Here is an 18,977-nt window from a genome sequence, read left to right on the forward strand (position 1 = left end):
CCACCCCACTTGCCGACTGGGCACCTGCTGTGTGCCGGGCCCAAGTGCTGCCGCGGAGGGTGGGGCAGGACGGGGTGGATGCCCAGGCGGCAGAATGGGGGGCGCTCACAGGTGATGGGGATGGGGGTGGGGGGAGCACTGGCTGGGTACCAGGCTCTGTGCCGGCCACTTTACCTCTTGGGGACCAGCTCTGGGTGTGCTGTGATCAGTGAGGGACAGGCTCTGAGACGGGGGTCATGGGCCCGGCCACACAGCTGGGCTGACACTCACCACCCTGAGAGCAGTAGGGTGCGTCAGGGTCCCCCCGAGCGGCAGGGGGAGCCCAGGGAGAGAATGGGCTTGGGGTCAGCTCCAGGGCAGGATGGCGGGGACTGGCAGGCATGGAGGCGGCTGGGAGAGTGACGGGCAGGTAGGGGGACATGGACAAGACTCGGGGTCCTTCCCACCCAGGGCCTGCTGTGGGGAGAACGGGAGCATTAGGGGGTGGATGCTGACCATGGCAAGATGGGGGTGCTGCAGGGGGCAGGCAGCCAGGCAGGGACAGAGGCTGTGTGGATGGGATGAGAGGGGTGCCGTCCTGGGCTCCCAGGAAGGGGCAGAGGCTGAGCTTTGGGGATGCCCTGGTGGGAAGGACCCAGCCCAGCTGCTGCAGGTGGTCGGGGGAGCCCTGGGAGGAGCATGCAGACCAGACTTCCTGGGTCAACAGGGGGCTGGCAGAGAGCTGGTGCTGAGGCCCTGCACCAGGTGTGAGCACAGCTGCTCCTTATTGACCAGCGGGGGCAGGGGACCTGAAAGGCTTGGCCTGGGACCAGGTAGCCTCTGGGCCGCCCCTGCCTTGCCCTGGACTTGCTGTTTCCCAATGGCCTTGCATTACTCTCTGGCCTGTCCTGCCGCCCACACCTGGCCACCGCCCTGCCCATTTGAGAGCCCCTGCCCTGGAGAGAGCAGGAGTGACCCCACTCCCGGGAGGTGGTAAGAGTCGGTAGCACCCAGTTACCCTGGTCTGGGACCCCATGGTAAACATGTGGGTGCAGCGCCAGCAGCTGCAGGAGAGGGTGCGGAACCACCACATGGAGTCCTAACCACCACCAGACGGAGGTCTGAGGCTCGGCGAGGGTGAGGTCGCCGGGTCCGGGTGGGCAGGGCAGAGTGGCGGGGCGCTGTGCTCTCTCCCCTCTGAAGACCCTCAGGCCTGGTCCTGGGCTAGCTGTGGGCACTCTTTCCTTGAGCGCCGGCTTCAGGCCGCTGGCCGGCGGGAGGGGTGCAGGGTGGCGGTCAGGCATGTTTTGCTGGGGTTTGAGCTCCACTGCGGGGGCGTGGGGGGGGCTCTGATTCATCATTCCCCAGGCTGCTTCCCGCCGTCCAGGGCTTCCCTGCCCACCCAGCCTGCAGTGGGAGGAGGCTCATGCTGTTCCCTTGTTGGCAGGTGAAGGCGGATGCCCGAGGCAGGGGGACCACAGGGAGAGCCCGCGACATCCTTACTGGCAGCCAGCCCTCCAGCCACACTCGGCAGCATCACCCCAGCAACCAGCGACCAGACGGCTTCCCACTGTCAGGAGGACAGGGAATGACTGCGGCGCATCTGGCCCCACGGTGGCCCTGGGAGGTGGAGTGTCCCTGAGGGAGGGCTCAGCCGCCTCCCACAGCACAAGAGCCATGCCAGCTGGAGAGGAGGCGCCGGGGCAAGGGCTGCAGTGGGGCGTGGCCTCGCCCCCCCACCCACGCTGAGCGCTCCAGGGCACCGGCTCCCATCCACTGGGCGCACCTGCCTCGAGTCTCAGCTCCGCCGCTCGGTGGCCACCGGGAGAGGCGCCCCATCCCGTGCTCCACGTCTGGGCCCGCCGCTGCCGGACCATGGGATGTCGGCAAAGCTCAGAGGAGAAAGAGGCAGCACGGCGGTCCCGGCGAATTGACCGCCACCTGCGTTCGGAGAGCCAGCGGCAGCGCCGCGAGATCAAGCTGCTCCTTCTGGGCACCAGCAACTCGGGCAAGAGCACCATCGTGAAGCAGATGAAGATCATCCACAGCGGCGGCTTCAACCTGGAGGCCTGCAGGGAGTACAAGCCGCTCATCATCTACAACGCCATCGACGCGCTGACCCGCATCACCCGTGCCCTGGCCGCGCTCCAGATCGACTTCCACAACCCCGACCGCGCCTACGACGCCGTGCAGCTGTTCGCGCTGACGGGCCCCGCCGAGAGCAAGGGCGAGATCACACCTGAGCTGCTGGGCGTCATGCGGCGGCTGTGGGCCGACCCCGGGGCGCAGGCCTGCTTCGGCCGCTCCAGCGAGTACCACCTGGAGGACAACGCGGCCTACTACCTGAACGACCTGGAGCGCATCGCCGCGCCCGACTACGTGCCCACCGTGGAGGACATCCTGCGCTCCCGGGACATGACCACGGGCATCGTGGAGAACAAGTTCACCTTCAAGGAGCTCACCTTCAAGATGGTGGACGTGGGCGGGCAGAGGTCAGAGCGCAAAAAGTGGATCCACTGCTTCGAGGGCGTCACCGCCATCATCTTCTGTGTGGAGCTTAGTGGCTACGACCTGAAGCTCTACGAGGACAACCAGACGGTGAGTGCGTGGCCGGGCTCTTCTTCCGCTCGTTGCTGCCACGTGGGAGCCGGCGGGATCCTGGCTGTGTCCAGGGCGGGAGGGGGGTGGCTGCTGTCCAAGGGGGGCCAGGGCGGCTCCAGCGAGGACCTCAGGGTAGCGCCTGCTGTCAGGACGTCTGCCTGGAGGGCAGCTCTCGGTGGCCGCCCCAGCTGGGGGGCCCCCAACTCCACTCTAACCCCACCCTGGGTTCCACCGGGCAGGGATACCCTCTGTGCTATGCCACCCTCACTGGCTGCAGACAGCACTGCCCTCGTGGTGCTCACAGGCCCAGGAGGCCTCACCTAGGTGCTGCGAGCAGACCGCACACCCCGTGCCCGATGCTCTCGGGGTGCAGAGGGCCAGCTCTCTGCTGAGCAGGGCCTGCTTCTCGGCTCCCAGAGCATGTTGGCCACCTGGGGGTGGGGAGGAGGGGAAGCTGGCACCACGAGGGTCTTCGCCGCAGGTGAGGTTGAGTGTGGCCAGGTGCACAGGGAGTGACTCTGGAGGCAAGAGAGAGTCTGGCTGCCCTACAGGACACGGCACAGGCCGGGCATCCAGTTGTTGGTCCGTGTGGCAGTTCAGTAAATGCAGCAGCTCCCACCAGCTGCGCACCGTGCTCCGTCCCAGGAACCTCGGCGCCGCAACCCTGTCTGGGTCCTGAGAGTCTGTCAGCCACAGGGTTAAGAACCTTTTCTGAGGTTTAATCCCCAGGGGTCAGGTAGGGGTGGTAATTCCTTCAGGCCCTCTTCCCAGGCTGAGAACCACCTTGTGGGCTGGGAGCTCAGAGTCACGTGGCAGGGAGACCCCAGAGGTGGGTGCAGTGCAAGAGGTGCTGAGGGACAACCTGGACCCGGTGCCGAGCCAGTGGAGGCTTGCGGGGAGCTGCTGGCAGGTGGGAGCCAGGCCCCTGGCAAGAAGAGGGTGGGCAGTGCACTGCAGGCCCAACCGAGGCAGGAGGCCCAGGCACGGGTGCTGCAGTCTCCCAGGGCACCCAGGAGCGGTGGTGGTGGAGGCCACTCAGACGGATAGGGATGGGTGTGGCTGGGGCCGCCCCACAGCAGAGGGTCTGTGCCAGGCAGCCACCGAGCAAAGACCTGGCATCTGCCCTTAAGAGGTCTTTGATCCTGAGGGTGGGGGGGCATGGGGGCAAACAGGGAGTCTGCAAAGGAGCTGTAAGTGGTGTTGGGCTGGGTGCCAGGGGCTCGGGGAGGTGGCAAGCTGGCAGGGACCTAGGGGAAGGGGTAATGATGTTCTTGAGGGGGATCCTTCATGCTGGGAAATGAGGGGACCAGGGGACGGGGCGATGCAAGGAAGGGACACCCGGTCTTTTTAGGCAGGTGATGGCTTTATTCGTTGGGTTCAGCAGGGAGTCCTAATTTTGGGCTGCAGCCCCAGGAACTCTGCGGGCGGCTGCAGGTAGTGGCCACTGTGCTGGGCACCTGACTGGCTTTCCGAATAGAGAAGGGTATGCAACACTCTTCAGGTTTGCACGGAGGCCCAGCCTGGTGGAGAAGGGGGAGCAGCTGTAGGAGGCCACGGAGACAGGAGGCAGAGCCGTGTCCCAGTAGCATGGGCCTGGACAGTCTGCAGCTCCCTGTGGGCCAGCCCGTCTTGCTCCCAACACTGTCCCCCAGAGTCTTGTCCCTCTTCCGCCCGCCCGCACTTGAGGGCCACGTGTGGTCTGGGCAGCGGAGGAGTGAGGTCAGGCTGCTCGGTGAGGCATCACCGTGGGCAGAGGGCTTGGGGCTGACCAGGCCCTGAGGCGAAGCGGGGTGCCTGGGCAGGTCTGCAGCCACCTGGGCTCCAGCCGTCTCGCTCTCCGGGTGCCTGCCTGTTCTCGGCTGTGTCCTGAGGCTGGTGGCGGCCTGTGCTCGGAGGCCTCTGGGGGCCACATCTGTCATCTCCAGGACGGGCGTGGTGAATTCCCTCGGTGCTGGGCGGGCTCCCAGACCGTCTGCTGGCAAGTCCTGCCCGCCGTGTCTGCGCCCACAGGTGTGCCAGGTCATGGGGGCAGGGAGCCTGGTCCCCGCGTGGGTCCTGTGTTTCATGGAGGCATGTGGCTGCCCTTCCTGCTCAGAGCCTGTGAAGGGTTGGCGGCCCAAGTGGCCAAGTGTCCTCAAAGATGGGCCCCAGGCCAGGGCTTCTGCCTGAGGCCCTCCCAGCTCCGCCCACTGTCCCCGCGGCCCACAGCCCTTCTCCTCTCTGCTCTGGCCTCGCAGGCTCGGCTCACTCCCACGTGCTCCGAGCTCTCCAGCCTTTAGCACGTGGCCACCCTGTCCCCTGCCCCTCGTACCTTGCCCGCTTGCCCTGTCCTCCAGGTCTTATGTCAGGCGTCACCCCCGCCCAGTGCCCGCACACCCCTCCATCACCGTTGCTCATTACGGTGGCCCCGTTGTGTGCGAGCAAGTAGCCGCCTGGCTGGGTCACGTCGATGACTGGGTGGACAGGCGGCCCCCGCAGAGGTTTCTCTGTAAGGCCCGTACGTCCTCCTCCTGAAAGCAGCTAGGCTCTGGGGCCATCACAGTATTTCCTGAGGGGAGAGGCCAGCGGCCAGGCCCGTGCCCCCTGCCTGCCCACCACCTGGACTCGGCAGGCCTGGGGAGGTGGTTGTTCACCAGAAAAGGAGATTCTTGATGAGAAACTCAAGCAAGGCTGGAAATTCACTGGATTCCAAGTGGTTCTGACCTTTCATGCTCTAACAGCAGTGTCCCGATGAAGAACAAACTCTGCTGAGCAGAGACAATACCAGCCATGAGTCCTACCGCCGCCGGCGCACGAGGTGGTCTGACTGCCACCTGGGGAGAGCCCAGCCCGCCTCTCCGTGCTTGGGGGAGGCGAGCACTGCGGAGGGGCTGGGACTGGGCTGCCACCCTGTCTTCTCCTTTCCAAGGGCCCTGGCAGAGGCCAGGCGGCCAGGAGAAACCAGAGGCTCCCGGGGCCTGGTGCCAGGCTCCGGACACGGCTCCTCAGAGCTCCTCCCCGCTCAGCGCCTGCGGCTTCCTCCCACCCCACCCCCGCCACTCCCTGCACCTGGTAGAGGAGTCCCTGCCCCACCCCCACTTGCCCGCTGGCCTCCTCGTCAGCGCGTTCCCAAGGGTGACGTCAAGACCCCTGGGCGCAGAGGGCATGGAGGGCTGCGGCACGTGCAGGGCAGCCCCTGGGCAGGGGGCAGATTCCAGGCGTCTGTGGACCATGGCAACCAGCAGATCCCAGGAGCTGTGCTCAGCCTTGGTGACAATTCCGGGCCCTCGTCCCAGGAGGATTTAATGGGTCCTTGGCCTGCCTAGGGCCCGGCCCCCCTTGCAGTCCTGCAGACACCAGGGGGCCTTCGTGTCCCCATGCGGGACTGTCCAGGGAGCACAGGAGGCCAGAGCACAGCCCAGTCACGCGTCACCTGGTGGGTCCTGTGGGGCGGCAGCCATGCCCAGGGTCCCCATCACAGGTGGGAGGACAGGTCACAGTCCGAGCTCACGCAGCCATGGGCCCTCCCCGAGCCACACCTGCTGCCCGGAGCCAAGGCAGGCTGCCCTGCCCCACCCGCCCTTTGGGGAGCCACTTCCTTCTCCGCCTGGCTCGTGGCCTCTTCCCAGGGTAAAGAAAGATGAGGAACTCAGCCATGGCCCGCCTGGGCGCCCACCCCACATGGCAGCCCCTGCAGCACCCCCCCCTTTAGTACCTGGCAGGCGGGACCCCAGCACCCTGCTGTCAACTGCCACCCAGCCTCAGCCCAGCGCACCTGCTGATGGACCCATGGCCTCTGCATGGTGGGGGGTCCTTCAGAAGGGGAGGACGAGGCAGCTGTGAGGTGTCAGTGTTCTCACGGGAGCACCCTCAGCGGCTCGCTCGCTGCCCTTTCCTGGTGAAGCTGTCAGCAGGCCTGCCGTGCGCCTGTTGTATACCTGCCGTGTGCCTGCTATATACCTGCTGTGCACCTGCTGGGTGGGCAGCCGCAGGCCTTAACGTGTGTGTGCAGTGTGCCCGAGGAGGGGGGCTGCTCCAGGCTGTCCTACAAATAGTGTGCTTTGTCATTCAGTCCAAAAAGGGAGCATGTTTCAGTGATACGATGAACGGCACTGTGTCACAAAATGGTGCTGCCTGGGTCTGTGGCAAAACTGACCGTCACCTGCTGGTGACAGAGGGGGTGGCATTTGTGCAAAGGATGTGGTTACAAGTGGGAGATGCGAGAGGTGGATGATACCCGGCTTAGATTAGGAAGGGCCCTGACGTACCCTTTAGTGCCCTTAACCAGCCAGCTTTGTAGATGGGGACACTGAGGCCCAGAGATCACTCATCCTGGGTCCCAGGGTGGGGGCAGTGAGCAGGATTCGGGGGACTTGAGTGGCCATCAGGGTTGGCACTGGCCCAGCAGCCCCCACCCCTTCAGTGGCGGGACCACAGGGAGCTCCAGCAGAGCAGGTCCCCACTCTGCCTCCTGCTCCCGACCCGGTGGAGGACATAGTTCCAGGAACCGTGCCGTGGGGACTTGGGACAGAGCCAGAGAAGCGTGCCATTGATCCGCCAGGGGCCACCAGCCTCCCCCACCAGGCACTGGTCTCCCCAGCAGCTCCTTCTGGTCTCGTGATGTGCCAGGGCCACATGCACCTTTGACCTCTGCAAACCACGCTGCCCCTGGGACAGCAGAGGCCTCCTGGACCAGAGCCAGGAGGCAAAGGCAGCTAGAGGGCCAGGCCCCCGGCAGGGCCACCACGGTGCCTCACACCGGGTGCAGCGAGCACAGGGCTCAGCTGGCCCCGAGCGCTCCCCCCGCTGGCGTCCCCCTCCAGGCTCAGCCCAGCCCTTTTTCTCTGTGGCCTGTTACCCCTCCCAAGTGTTGGAGACGTGTGGCGGCTCGAGGGGGCCAGGTGTGCACTCACAGCCGGATCGTTGGTGGCCCGGAGCCGCTGCCGGCGCTTGTGAACAGTACCCACCTCTGTGTGGGCTCCTCCGGCCCTGGCACTAGCCGGGTTCCTCGCTCCACTGCCTGGCCCTTATCTCAGCCCTAAGGGGGCTGAGGCCACGTGGTCCTCCCCTCTGTGGGCCCTGAGCCTCGCGTGGGCGAGGGGGAGGGTGGGTGGAGAGGCAGCAGCCGCAGCTGGCCCTCCCCTGCTCCCAGGGCAGCCGAGCACGAGGCCCCTCTCTATGGCAACTTCCTCCGTTCTCCCTGCCCTGTCACACTGGGCATTCCCAAGGGCTCCTGCTTCCTGCTCCCTTTGTGCTCAGCTCGTGCCCAGAATAGGTCCTCCATCAGAGGTCAGCCAGACGGAAGGACAGAAGGACAGGCAGGCCACCTGCCACTCAGTGTGGCCTCCCTCCAGCCCCGCTCCTCACCCTGGGATCTTTGTGTGCCCGCCCCTCCATGGTGGCCACCTCCTGCCACGTCACTAGAGCGCCCCCCCCCACCCCAGGCACAGGCTGTCACTGGACACAGTGGAGCAGGTGGGACGTGCCCCCCCACCCCGTCCACGCTCCACCTCTCCCACACGGCAGCCTTTGCCACATGCCCTGGTGGAATCTGCACGGGGGTGTCCACGTGTCCCTCGGATCTGAGGCTGCGATCCTTCCCCCATAGGCGGGTTGGGGTCAGCCTCTTGCCAGGTCGCGGACCAGCCCTGGGAGGGAGGAGGCGGGCGCCATTGGCGCTCTGTGGGCAGCGCTGGCCCCCACCTGCACAGCACACCCATCCACCGGAGGGCAGTGGCTGGCCAGCACCAGCTCACAAGTGCCAATTTTTCCGTTTTTAAGAAGTTTGTGAGCTGTTTGACATAATGTTGGTAGCTTAAAACCAGCCAGGTGAGAGTAATGACACCATGGAAGTTGGCAGCCTCTACAGCCGGCCCCCACCCCAGCCAGATGTTAAACATTCACCAGCCTCCTGCAGCCGGTGACCCCCGAGCCCTGGCTGGAAGGGCCTGCCCGTCAGGCTCATTCATCGGTGAATTACAGTGTTCAGTGTCTGCATCCTTTTAAAGAGCTGTCAGCCTCCTCTGTGACCCCTCAGCGCCTCCCTGCTCTGGCCCTGTGACCACACCTGTCTTTTCTGTTCACGTTCGTCCTGCTTGCGAATGGTCATTTGCCAGATGGCTTCATGCTCTCCCCGGGCAGGTTCACGAGAATCAAGCCTCTGCATAGGGGAGCAGCCTGGAGCCGGCTGGTTCTGCCATGTCTCTGTCAGCATGTTGGACTCACGTGCGAATCTGCTCCAGCTGGACCTCCCGGGTCCCCGCCTGAGGACAGGCCCCATGGGGCTTGTTCTGGAAGCAGTGAGGGACAGAGGCGACTGTGGCCCTTCCTCCCCTGAGGTCACATGGGGACCGCATTGAGCAACCCCTGGAGGCTAGAGTGGCTCCCCCAGTACCCACATCCGCTGGCCCCATGCTGGCTGTGGCTGGCCCCGAGGCACCCCAGTGCAGCAGCTCTCTGGGTCCAGAGAACCCCAGGGGGCCTCCTGCCCTAGAGACCGCCTTGCAGGGGAGAAGGGAGCAGGACCTGGACAGATTGGGATGAAGGTGGGCATGGTAATCTGGGCTCGACCTTGCGCGTCCAGCCTGCGTCGTGGGGCCTGTGGGGGCGGCCCACAGAGGCAGGACCGAGGGGTTTGGGGGGGCCATGGAGAGCTGGGCCGGCTGGGCGAGGTCCCGGGTGCCAAGCCCCACTCCCAGCACCGCCTGGGGTAGACATTGCTGCCAGGGCTCATCAGGGCCTCTGCAGCTCCCATGTCTGCACACATCCTCTCTGCCAGGTGATCTGCTCTTCTCAATGTCCCTGCACCCCGCGGAACATCTGTATCCCGCACTTACCAGGAGCTTCAGGGCAGAGGGACCTCCCCAGCCCGCATCCCACTCAGCGCCCAGGCCCGCGGGTTAGTTAATTTCCTGAGCGCATTAGCCCCACTCCTTACGCACACGTCAGAACCCAGAGGGGTTTTTAAGACACAGATTATTATTGTTTTAAGGGATTTCTGTAATCTGAGAACTGAAAAACAACTTCTCCACTTAGCAAGAACAGGCTCCAGGGAGCTGGCTGAGACCACTGGGGGACCCTCGGTAACCAGCACAGACAACTGGCCTGAACAACACTGAGAAAGGCTTCTGTGCTAACAGAACTCGGGGACTGCCCCCGCCCCCCAGCAGGCCCCTCTGGCTCTGACAGTCTAGTGTTTTGGTAGATCTGAATACAGTCCGCTAGGGGAAGGGAGCATGGTCATCTGAGGGGGGCCCCCCGGATAGAGCAGAAGGTGGCCCTGTTCCCTGCACGTGGCTCCCCACTGGACACATGCCCTCAGATCCAGAGACCCAACTCAGGCTGGCCCGGGAACCTGGGCCACAGCTCACCCTGACCCTGTCTTCATCACCCCTAGTTGGTGTCTCCTCAGCTCATGTATTTGCTCTAATTTCATGAATAAAACCACAGTCACCCAGAGGCCCTGGGCCTCATGTCCTGAGGTTTCTGCTGAGGCCAGCCCCAGGCCACAGCCCCACACACCTTTTCGGGCCTTCGGTGACCCTGGGAAGGCTGACGGCATTCTGGCTGAGGAGGCCCAGAGCCTCCAAGCCACATGGCACAGCTCCATGTTCCCCAGAAGCCATAGCCTCTGGGCCTGTGTCTCAGGCTCCAGGAAACCAGCTCTGTAGCCAACTGCCAGCCGCTGGGGAAAGAACAGTCTGGAACAGCTGACTGGGGCAACCTGTAGTTCTTGGGCGGCTTCCCACCCCGGCCCTTTGTTTACTGCCTGCCGGCTCCAGGGACGCCCCCTCGGCTCCTCTTTCAGCCTCATCTGCCCAAAGACAGGACCTCAGGAGGCGAGAGGGGGCCGACCACATGCAGCCCCAGTCCTGTGCGTCCTCAGCTGGACAAGCTGGTCCAGTCGTGGCTCCCTTGTCTGCAAAGCCAGACGACAGATCCATGGCTCAAGGACAGGATGCAGTTTTGACATCTGCCAGGTGCCTGTGCTTGGTGCCTGCAGGGCCTGGGACTCTGGGGCTGGCGCTCTGATGGAGGGGGATGCCTAGCAGTGGAGCTTAGACCCTGGTCAGCCCCGTGGCCTCCCCTGTGGCCTGGGCCACCCTGCCTGGTTTGGTGGCTGGGAAGCCTGTGGGAATCGCACAGGCCTGCAGGGAACACAGTGCCCTCCTGCCATTTCCTGTTCTTCTCACAAGAGACAACCACCCAGCCCCCCACTCCCCATTCCTGCTCAGGCTTCCCAGGGCCAGGCTGCAAGTGCCTCTCAGTACCGAGGGGTTTTGGGGGGCCATGGAGAGCTGGGCCACCTGAGCGAGGTCCCGGTGCCAACTCCCACCCCCAGCACAGCCTGGGGCATCAGGATGTGGCATCACCAAGGCCAGAGACCACACTGAATCAGGACAGAGGAGGCGCTGGGCAGAACTGTCACCACGCTCTCCTTTGATGCCCAAACCTAGCAGGCTGGCCTTTTGTAGCACAGCTGACCAGGGGACCTGGCATTGGGCACCACCAGCCCTGACACAGCACATGTTCCTCCCGGGGCATCCCAGCCCCTGCTGCAGTGGTGTGGGGCCCAGGGAGGGCAGGAGGTCTCTTCTGGACAGCAAGGAGCCCCTGGGGGTGGGAAACCTACTGTCCCCAATGGTTGTGGAGGACATGGATGGAGACACTGCGTGTGACTCCAGCCTGGATTCAGTGAGACCACAGCCATGAGCTGCTGACCAGCTGGCCTCTGGCACGCCCTTCCCCCGAACCTTGTTCCTGCTCCTGCCCAGTGCTCTGTCCCCAGGCACAGCTGCTGTGACCCCGTGGCCCGGTATCTCCTGCCATACTGCTAGTCTGGGGGGATGGGCTGGCCCAGCCCTGGGGGTGATACGGGTGGTCACAGCTGGAGGGGGTTGAGGTTTCAAGGACCCACTCAAGAGGCAGTGACACGAAGACAAGGGCTTGGGAACCAGAAGCAGGGCCCCACCCAGCTTCTTCATCCCCCTGCTTCACCTGCAAAGGGGGCTGAGAGGCTTGGACCGTGCTGGCCAGGGCGAGCACCGGGAGAACGCTGTCAGCCACCGAGTACCTAGCAGGGTGTGGGGTATGTCAGCCACACTGACAGCATCTGGGGCAGGATAAAGCGCCAGGTTCCCCCACAGGTAGGAGCAGTGTTCCCAGGCTCGAGGGCCCTGCCGTGGTCCCAGGGTCCTGCGGAATTCCCTAAACCGCGTCCCGATTGTATGGCTGCACCAGCACATGGTGGCATCCTTCCTGAGAGAGGCTCTGTCACTTCGATCAGTTTCTCAGTGGAGCTGAGACCCCGGAAGACTGCCCTTGCCCAGCCCCAACCCCCTGCTGATGGAGAAGCCAGGGTTATAACGGGCAGCAGTGGCCCAAATATTACTTCCTAAGGATGAGCATTTCTGAAATCCATCTTGTTTGGCCACAAGCAGAGGTTCCCCACTGAGATGTCTACCCACCCCCCCGCCCTGTCCCCAGCTTCTCGTGTCCCTGCAGGAACTGGCCACCTGCTGCCCATGGCTCTCCAGCCTTTCCTCCAGGAGGGGTGGCCCAGGGCTGTGCCCAGGGGTGCAGAAGCTCCATCTTGCTGAACAGTGTTAGGCAAGGGTGTTGGGGCCCAGGGGGTCCTCAGTCTGGTCCCAGGAGGGCTGTTTGCACTGCCGTTGCCTCCCGTGGTGGCAGTGATGGTCTGCAAGCCAGGCCAGGCCTGCACGCACTTGCATCATGCTGTTTGCTAATTTCCCCGTCAGTGACTGACAGCAGGGGGGCTTGGATCAAGCCAGCAAGATTTAACACAAAAACAAATAGAAAGCAGTTCTCATTTCAGCTGAAGCTGAAAAGGACTGGAAGGACTGGGGCTTTAGAAGAGGCATCCTCCCTGGGAGCGGGAGCGGTTGGAGGTGGGCGGATGAGGTGAGAGCAGGTGGGACCCAGAGCCCGGACCTCATCCTAGGCTGCCACCCTTCCTCCCTGGGCCTGGGCATGACATGGGGAGCTGGGAGCAGGACACAGAGCTCCAGCCCTTGCAGAGCAAGTGCTCCAAGTGTGGCCTTGGGAATCTGGGAGTCAATTCTAACTCAGTCCCCCCCCCCCATCCAAAGTTACGAGATGCCCACTGCCCTCGTCACACCTGCCCGGGGCTCTACTGGACACCTGTGGGATCAGGAATGGTCCTTTCTGGCTCTGAGATCCTGTCAGTCATTGATTCTGAGGCTCAGTGAGAACAGAGAGCAGAAGAATGATGTGTGTTTGGGGTGCAGGGGCTGGCTGGCCACACAGACTCCCAGGGGACAGCTCGGTCAGGTGGGCAAAGTCCCCAGCCAGGGCATGAGCGTGTTTTGGTGCTGGGGTGGGGCAGTGACCTGCCTGTGTGGCCCCAGGGTCATCATGTGGCCACCTGTGGTCCATCTGGGCTGTCTGGCTCCTGAGGACGCCGAGGACAGCATGGCTGTGTCAGTGGAAGGGGGGCGCTCGGTGGAGCACACTCGTCCCGAGGCACCCCGGTCCCAGCCCCGTGCCGGGCACCGTGGGGAAACGGTGGGGCCCAGGGCGCGGTCCTTCCTCTCTGGGGGCAGATGTCCGGGTGGGAGGACGAGGGCAGGGGAAAGAGGCTGGGCCTCAGGTGCTGTCACGGACCCTGCACACAAACCTCTAAGCCCCCCAGGCGGGCTGCCACACTTGCTACTACTCTGGGTCACCCTAGCCCCCTCTGAGCCGTATACTTTGGGAGACTGGGGACCAACAAACAGGCTGCCTGGAGAAGGTGGGTGCTGAGCATGGGGCGGGGACAGGTGGCATCAGGCGAGGTGGCCCGAGGCTGAGCTTCCGCTGTTTCTGGCAGGTTCAGGATGGGTTTCAGGCCATTAGGGCCCGAGCACAGCTTCCCCGCAGCCTGTTATCTTGTTTAAACAGCCCTACTGTTTGAAGTGGCAGGCCTGGCCGGCGCTGTTACTACGAGCGTCACAGTTGTCACTCGATGGGGGGCAGCGGACAAACGGTGCCTCTGACCTCTGGACCCGTCGGAACACACTCCCACCCCAGTGAAGCCCCATCTGTCACTGGCCCAAGGCCTGCAGGGCCGAGCCTCCTCCTGCCCCCACCTGGGCTGCAGCAAGCCGCCCCCTGGGAGGTGAGAGGCGGTGGCCCTTTGCTGAGCCCCCTTCTCGTGCCTGGGGAGGGGGGCCAAGGGCTGTGAGCACCAGGACTGTGGGGCGCGAGGTGCACCGCCCCAAGCGCTAATCCCTCTGTGCTGCTCGCTAATCCCCACACTCTGGCTGCGACTTCCGCGGCCCCTCGGGCTGCTCTTCTGCAGGTGGCGCGGAGGCCAGGGGTCAGAGCAGCAGGAACTGGGGCACCGACGGGGACACACAGTGGAGTCGGTCCTGGGGTCGCCGCACAAACCCTGGAGTTTGGAGGAGGAAGATGAACCCCGAGCCTTCATCCCCGGCAGGTCAGGGGGTTCCTGATGGTTTTAAAGCCAGAAGGGCACCTGCCTGTAAACGCTTTTTCCCCTCATTTTGCTCCACGATGGCGCTGAGGCGAGAAGGGACACAGGCCACTGCCGGCGAAGGGCCAGGATGGCACGGAGCCTGCTGCGGGGAGCGGGGGAGGCCCAGCGCTGCCAAGTGTCAGGGTCCTGGTTGGGAGGAGGGGAGGCTGGGGGCGCAGGCGGGCCCCTCGCCAGTGGCCAGGTCCGACCACCTGGACAGGCAGGACACGCGGCGCCCGGCGTCCTCTCACTGTAACCCCTGCACACGGCCGCCTTACCGACCATCTACATCCCGCACCATCCAGCCCTGCCTGCCGTGGCCCCGCGGCCAGCAGACCACTCACCCTGCCGGGCGCTGGAGAGAGCAGCCCCCGCAGACCGGGTGGTGGTGCTCAAAGCCACAGCAAATCAACAGAAGGGTTCCAGCTGGCGACTGGCTACTTCAGGGAGGCTCAGGGATGCCCTTGAGAGCCCACCCCTCCGCCGGGACCCAGGGGAGGACAGCCTGGTGAAGGCCCCACGCGGGGATGAGTTGGGGCCAGGCAGAAGGTGCCAGGTCACCCCGCTGGGATGGGAGCTGCTGGAGGGCTATGCACAGGGCAGCGAAGTGACCCCAGGTTGCAGAGACGCGGAGCAGAGGCAGGGAGAGGTGGGAAGGAGATTCCAGGTGTGGCTGGAGGTGCCGTCAACTGGACAGTTGCAGGTAGAGCCCATGGCCCGACTCCGGGACCCTGGCCTCTGTCGGGGGGTTGTGTCCACTCGTGGGTACTGCCTCCCCTGGCAGAGGCAGCCAGACAGTGCCCTCCCTCCATGCCACCTGCCCCAGCTTGCTGGCTTGGCACTGGGTGGTCAGTGCACGTGTGTCCGCTCCTAGGGCCTCAGTTCTCTTAAGCCAGGATTGCCCCTTGCTTCTCTCTGTGTTTCCGAGAGTGACTGCTTGACGTCCAGGGAAAGGTGCCGGGAGAGGCCGGGCTTGGATCTTGGACACCAGTGTCGGTGGTAGGGATGCTGGGCCTCCAGCTTCCTGTCACTGCCTGTCGACCACGTTTCTACCGTGACTCACTTCCCGACAGCCCAGAATAACTGCTATCTCCTGGTTGGCAGGACCTGAAACTCTTGGGTGAGGTCAAGTCCAAGGCCAGCCGAGGCAGCCATGGGGGCTTGGGGTGGGGCTGCCTCAGGGCTCCTCGCTCAGGCCCCCACTCCTTTCAGCCTGACCCGCTCACATCACCCAGGGAGCCCTAAAGCTGAAGTGAGCCGGGGAGAAAGGGGGTCAGACAGAAGATGGGGGGTGGGGCTGGTTTGAGTGGGCGTCTGGTGCCAAGGGTCAGAGTAGGGGATCAGGGCCTGCACTGGGAGGCCTCTGAGGTCCCAGGGACACGAGAGGGTGGGGTAGGAACGTGCTGAGGGACTGGAAGGGGGACGGGGTGCCGAGAAGCGCCATGGCTGTGCCTGGTGGAGGGGAAGGCGGCGGCGGGAGGGGCACGGGGAGTGAGCTGCCTGTGCGGCAGGGCCGTGCCAGTCGATCTTGGTCTGGGTGTCCCCAGGGCCCACAGGGTGCAGGGGCAGTGTGGCTCCGTGGGCTCGAGGGCCCAGACTTGAGGAATGGGTGCACTGACCCTGGGCAGCCAAGTGGGAACGCTGCCCACCCCAGAGAGAGAAGGGGGAGGGCGGCAGCACCCCCAGCTCGCCCTGTTGCCCCCGCACAGGCTGCGGCACCACCCACTCTGGGCCGCCCGTGCAGATGAGCCCCGGGGACAGTCAGGGGCTCATTGATCCCTTAGCCTCATTAATCCAATTCTCCATTCTGGCGCGGCCAGCACTTAGGCTTGGGGGAGGAAGAAGTGAGGAGCGCTAACCAGGTTGGTCTGAACTTGACCCCGGTCATCCAGCTCTGTCCCCAGGCACCTCCCCGTTGCCTGAGGCCAGGAGCCGGATGGGGATGGCAAGGACCAAGGGGTGGCTGTGGCCATCGGAAGCTCTCCTTGGGGCAGAGGGGCCTGGGCAGGCCAGGCTGGCCCTCACAGCCCCCATTTCCACATCCATAAGCAGGGATGTGGGGAGAAGCCCTCACAGCCACTGCTCTGAGAGGAGCAGAGAGCTGGACCTCTGCACATCACAGCAGCCTCCACGCAGAGGAGGAGCAAGGCCCAGAGCCTCCAGGGGCAGCTGTCGAGGGCGAGGCACCATCCTTCCGTAACAATCCCACCCCCGCCACTCCCACCGGGAGTGCCACCCACCCAGGGCACTGCAGGCAGGAGCCGGTACCAGAAGGACCTCCCCTCTTCCCTGCCCACTGCCCTGCCCGCCAGGGAGAGTGAGATACCCTCAACACCCGGAGGCCCCCCCCTACTCCCAAGAAGTAGACAGTGATGGACAGTGTGGTCTGGCCAGCCAGCCAGGGCTGGGCCTATGTGCCCCTGTGGAGAGGGACACCTGGCCCAGCTCAAAGATGGAGCGTCTTCTGCCTTCGGTCTGGGTTGCTGTGCTGCTGTGCGAGGCCCGAGGGTGGAGGCTTCCTCCCCGGTTGCCATGGAAACTGCATGCTGAGTGTCTGAGTATAAGCGCAACCAAGGGAGGGGAGCAGCTGCCCTGGGCAGCTGCTGTCACAGACTCTCAGTGTTAGGAAGGGCCCGAGGGGCTGCCCCACTCCTGCGCTGGCCAGCGCAGAGGGCAGCTCTGAGGCCTTCTCGCCTGCATCTCCCTGTGGGCGCTGGACCACCACCACATCTGCTCTCTTGTCTGCACAGGGCTATAGTGACTCCATCCAGGCCTGGGTGAGCCAAGCACACAGGCCCTGCCCTCCTGCAAACACTTCCAATGAGGGACGCGATACTGGGGGTGGGTGTGTGTGTGTGTGGAGAAACACAGATTCTGGTGACAGTGGGGAGCCAGGGCTGCCTGGGGAGGCCCGAGCGTCCCATTCCCATCCCTGCGGGCGTGAGTGGAGGTCTGAGTCATCTCCTGCACCGGCTCTGCGCTGGGCTTCTGCCAGGACAGCGCGGCCATGCTGCCTCGCTGCCTGAGGCCTCCAGCTCAGTCTGGGGCTGTTGCTCTGCTTCTTGCCACCCCACCCAGATCCCAGGGAGCCCTCCTGCCTGCACCCCGCAGCCTAAGGGCAGACGCAAGCCAGGGCCTTGCTCCCCTGAGCCACCTCCACGACCCGAGACAAGCTGGAGCCCCAAAAGGGAAATAAGCTCCGGAAGGATAAGGACCCTCGGTGGACGAGTAGGGGAGCTCAGGGCTTCAAGCCACTGGGCAGCCTGAGGGCTGGGCCCAGCCTCTTCCCCACGGAGCCCAAGGCACCTCCCAGCAGGGCCCCCTGAGCACCCCCAGGCCGCACTAGACTTCTCTGCAGCTTTGCATGAAGATAAAGACACCCCTCTCTCACCCCCAACGACCAGCCCCCCACATCTTTGGTGACAAAGAATAAGTTATTTCCCTGAGCAACCAGTGCCATCCTTGGAGGGGTTTTACTTTGGAGGTGCAATCCTGTCTTCACACCTTTCCACAGCTGCAGATGCATCTAACACAGGCCCCGCCACCCCCACCCCTGTGCACCTGCCCGGACCTCGGGACCTGGGTGTGACGGTAGGGCCCACTCGCCCTCTCCCCGCTGGAGAAGGCTGGGGATGTCCAAGCCCGGCTCCCCTGGCAGGGCTCAGGGTGGGCCAGGGAGGTCTCGGGGGCTCCTCCCACCCACCAGGCCCAGAGCACAGGGCTCCGGGCCTCACCTGCCTCCCGGGCAGTGGAGGCGGGGAGGGCAGTCAGCGCCGCACAGAGGACGACCCCAGACTTCCCTTTGGGACGTGCCGCTCGCTGGGTCAGCCGCGCCTCCGCACCCCTCGAGCCACACCACCACAGAGGGATCAGAGGCTTGGCTGTTGGTGCCAGCTCGATATCCAGCCCTGGCTGGACCCTCCCCCTTGGCCCATGCAGCCAGGGTGCTGCCAGGAGGCCTCACTGCCCGGTCCCACCCTCGGCGCCCTTGGAGCCTGGCACCATTGCCCGGGTGGGGCCTGGTGGCTGAGCCTCAGGGCTGGCACCATCGTGGTGAATGGAGCTCATTCATGTCCTCAGCCCAGCTTCCCAGCTCTGCTTCCAGCGTTTAAAGCTAAATTCACAGTTCCCAAGAACAAACACTCCAGGCGCTCCTACAACAGGCAGACCTGGGCTTCCCAGACTGAAACGGAACTGAGAACTCGTGTTAGGGACGAGAAACCTGAGTCCCAGGGCGGGACAGAGCCTCCCTGGGCTCTGAGCCCCAAGCAGCCGAGCCAGCGCCAAGGCCCAGCCCCGCTGCATCCTCTTCCCCCTGCCGGCTGCCCGTTGCGGCCCCAGGCCTTGGCCATGGCTGGCTTCCTGTTGCCTCATCCTAGCCTCACAGGACCCCCTGCTCCAGGCCACCTCCCCTTTTATCTCTGAGTCATGCCGTGATGGCTGCTCTGGTCACTGGTGCCCGGCATGGAGACTCAACTTTCCAGAAGTGTCACGTTTTAGCCCCCAGCCTCGTGAGCAGGATCCCTAACAGACCATGCTGTACAGGTGGGGAAACTGAGGCTCAGAACAAACAGGAGCTGGCGGCTGGCAGAGCAGGGGTTCTGGCCCTCGTTGGCCACTCCACAAGCTCACCTCTCCTCCGTCCTCCTCACACCTAGAAGGGCGCCTGGAGCGCCTCTGCCCACGGAGGCTGAGGAGGGGCGGGGCTGCGGGCCTAGCGGTGAAGGTTGTTGGCGTGCCGGCGGGCTGGGGTTTCCGGGTCTCCCGGGCCCTGGGGTTTGGGCCGGTTCTAGGAAGGGCTGAAACCTTGACATCACCAGCACTTTATGAGGTCTGGGACTGGAGCCTCTGCTGTGCCCAGGGCGAGCCGAGCAGTCAGCGTTTGGGTGGCTCCCTTGCCTGTTGGGGAACCCGTGCTCCC

At 64.4% G+C, this 18,977-nt stretch overlaps 2 protein-coding genes across 2 annotated transcripts in view; one reads left to right on the forward strand and one right to left on the reverse strand.

Moving 5' to 3' along the window:
• Positions 1 to 18,977, reverse strand: part of RSPH14 (radial spoke head 14 homolog) — a 60,693-nt gene that overhangs the window by 25,728 nt on the left and 15,988 nt on the right. The window lies entirely within an intron of this gene.
• Positions 1 to 18,977, forward strand: part of GNAZ (G protein subunit alpha z) — a 42,940-nt gene that overhangs the window by 17,116 nt on the left and 6,847 nt on the right. Inside the window, exon 2 of the mRNA XM_022551194.2 lies at positions 1,427 to 2,577. Coding sequence (XP_022406902.1) covers positions 1,855 to 2,577 — 723 coding nt within the window. The 5' untranslated portion in view covers positions 1,427 to 1,854. The remainder of the gene's footprint in view (positions 1 to 1,426; positions 2,578 to 18,977) is intronic.

Source organism: Delphinapterus leucas, chromosome 14 (assembly GCF_059928025.1).
Source record: "Delphinapterus leucas isolate spDelLeu-1000000601 "Yukka" chromosome 14, BTC_Dleu_Yukka2, whole genome shotgun sequence".
NCBI classification, from domain to species: domain Eukaryota; kingdom Metazoa; phylum Chordata; class Mammalia; order Artiodactyla; family Monodontidae; genus Delphinapterus; species Delphinapterus leucas.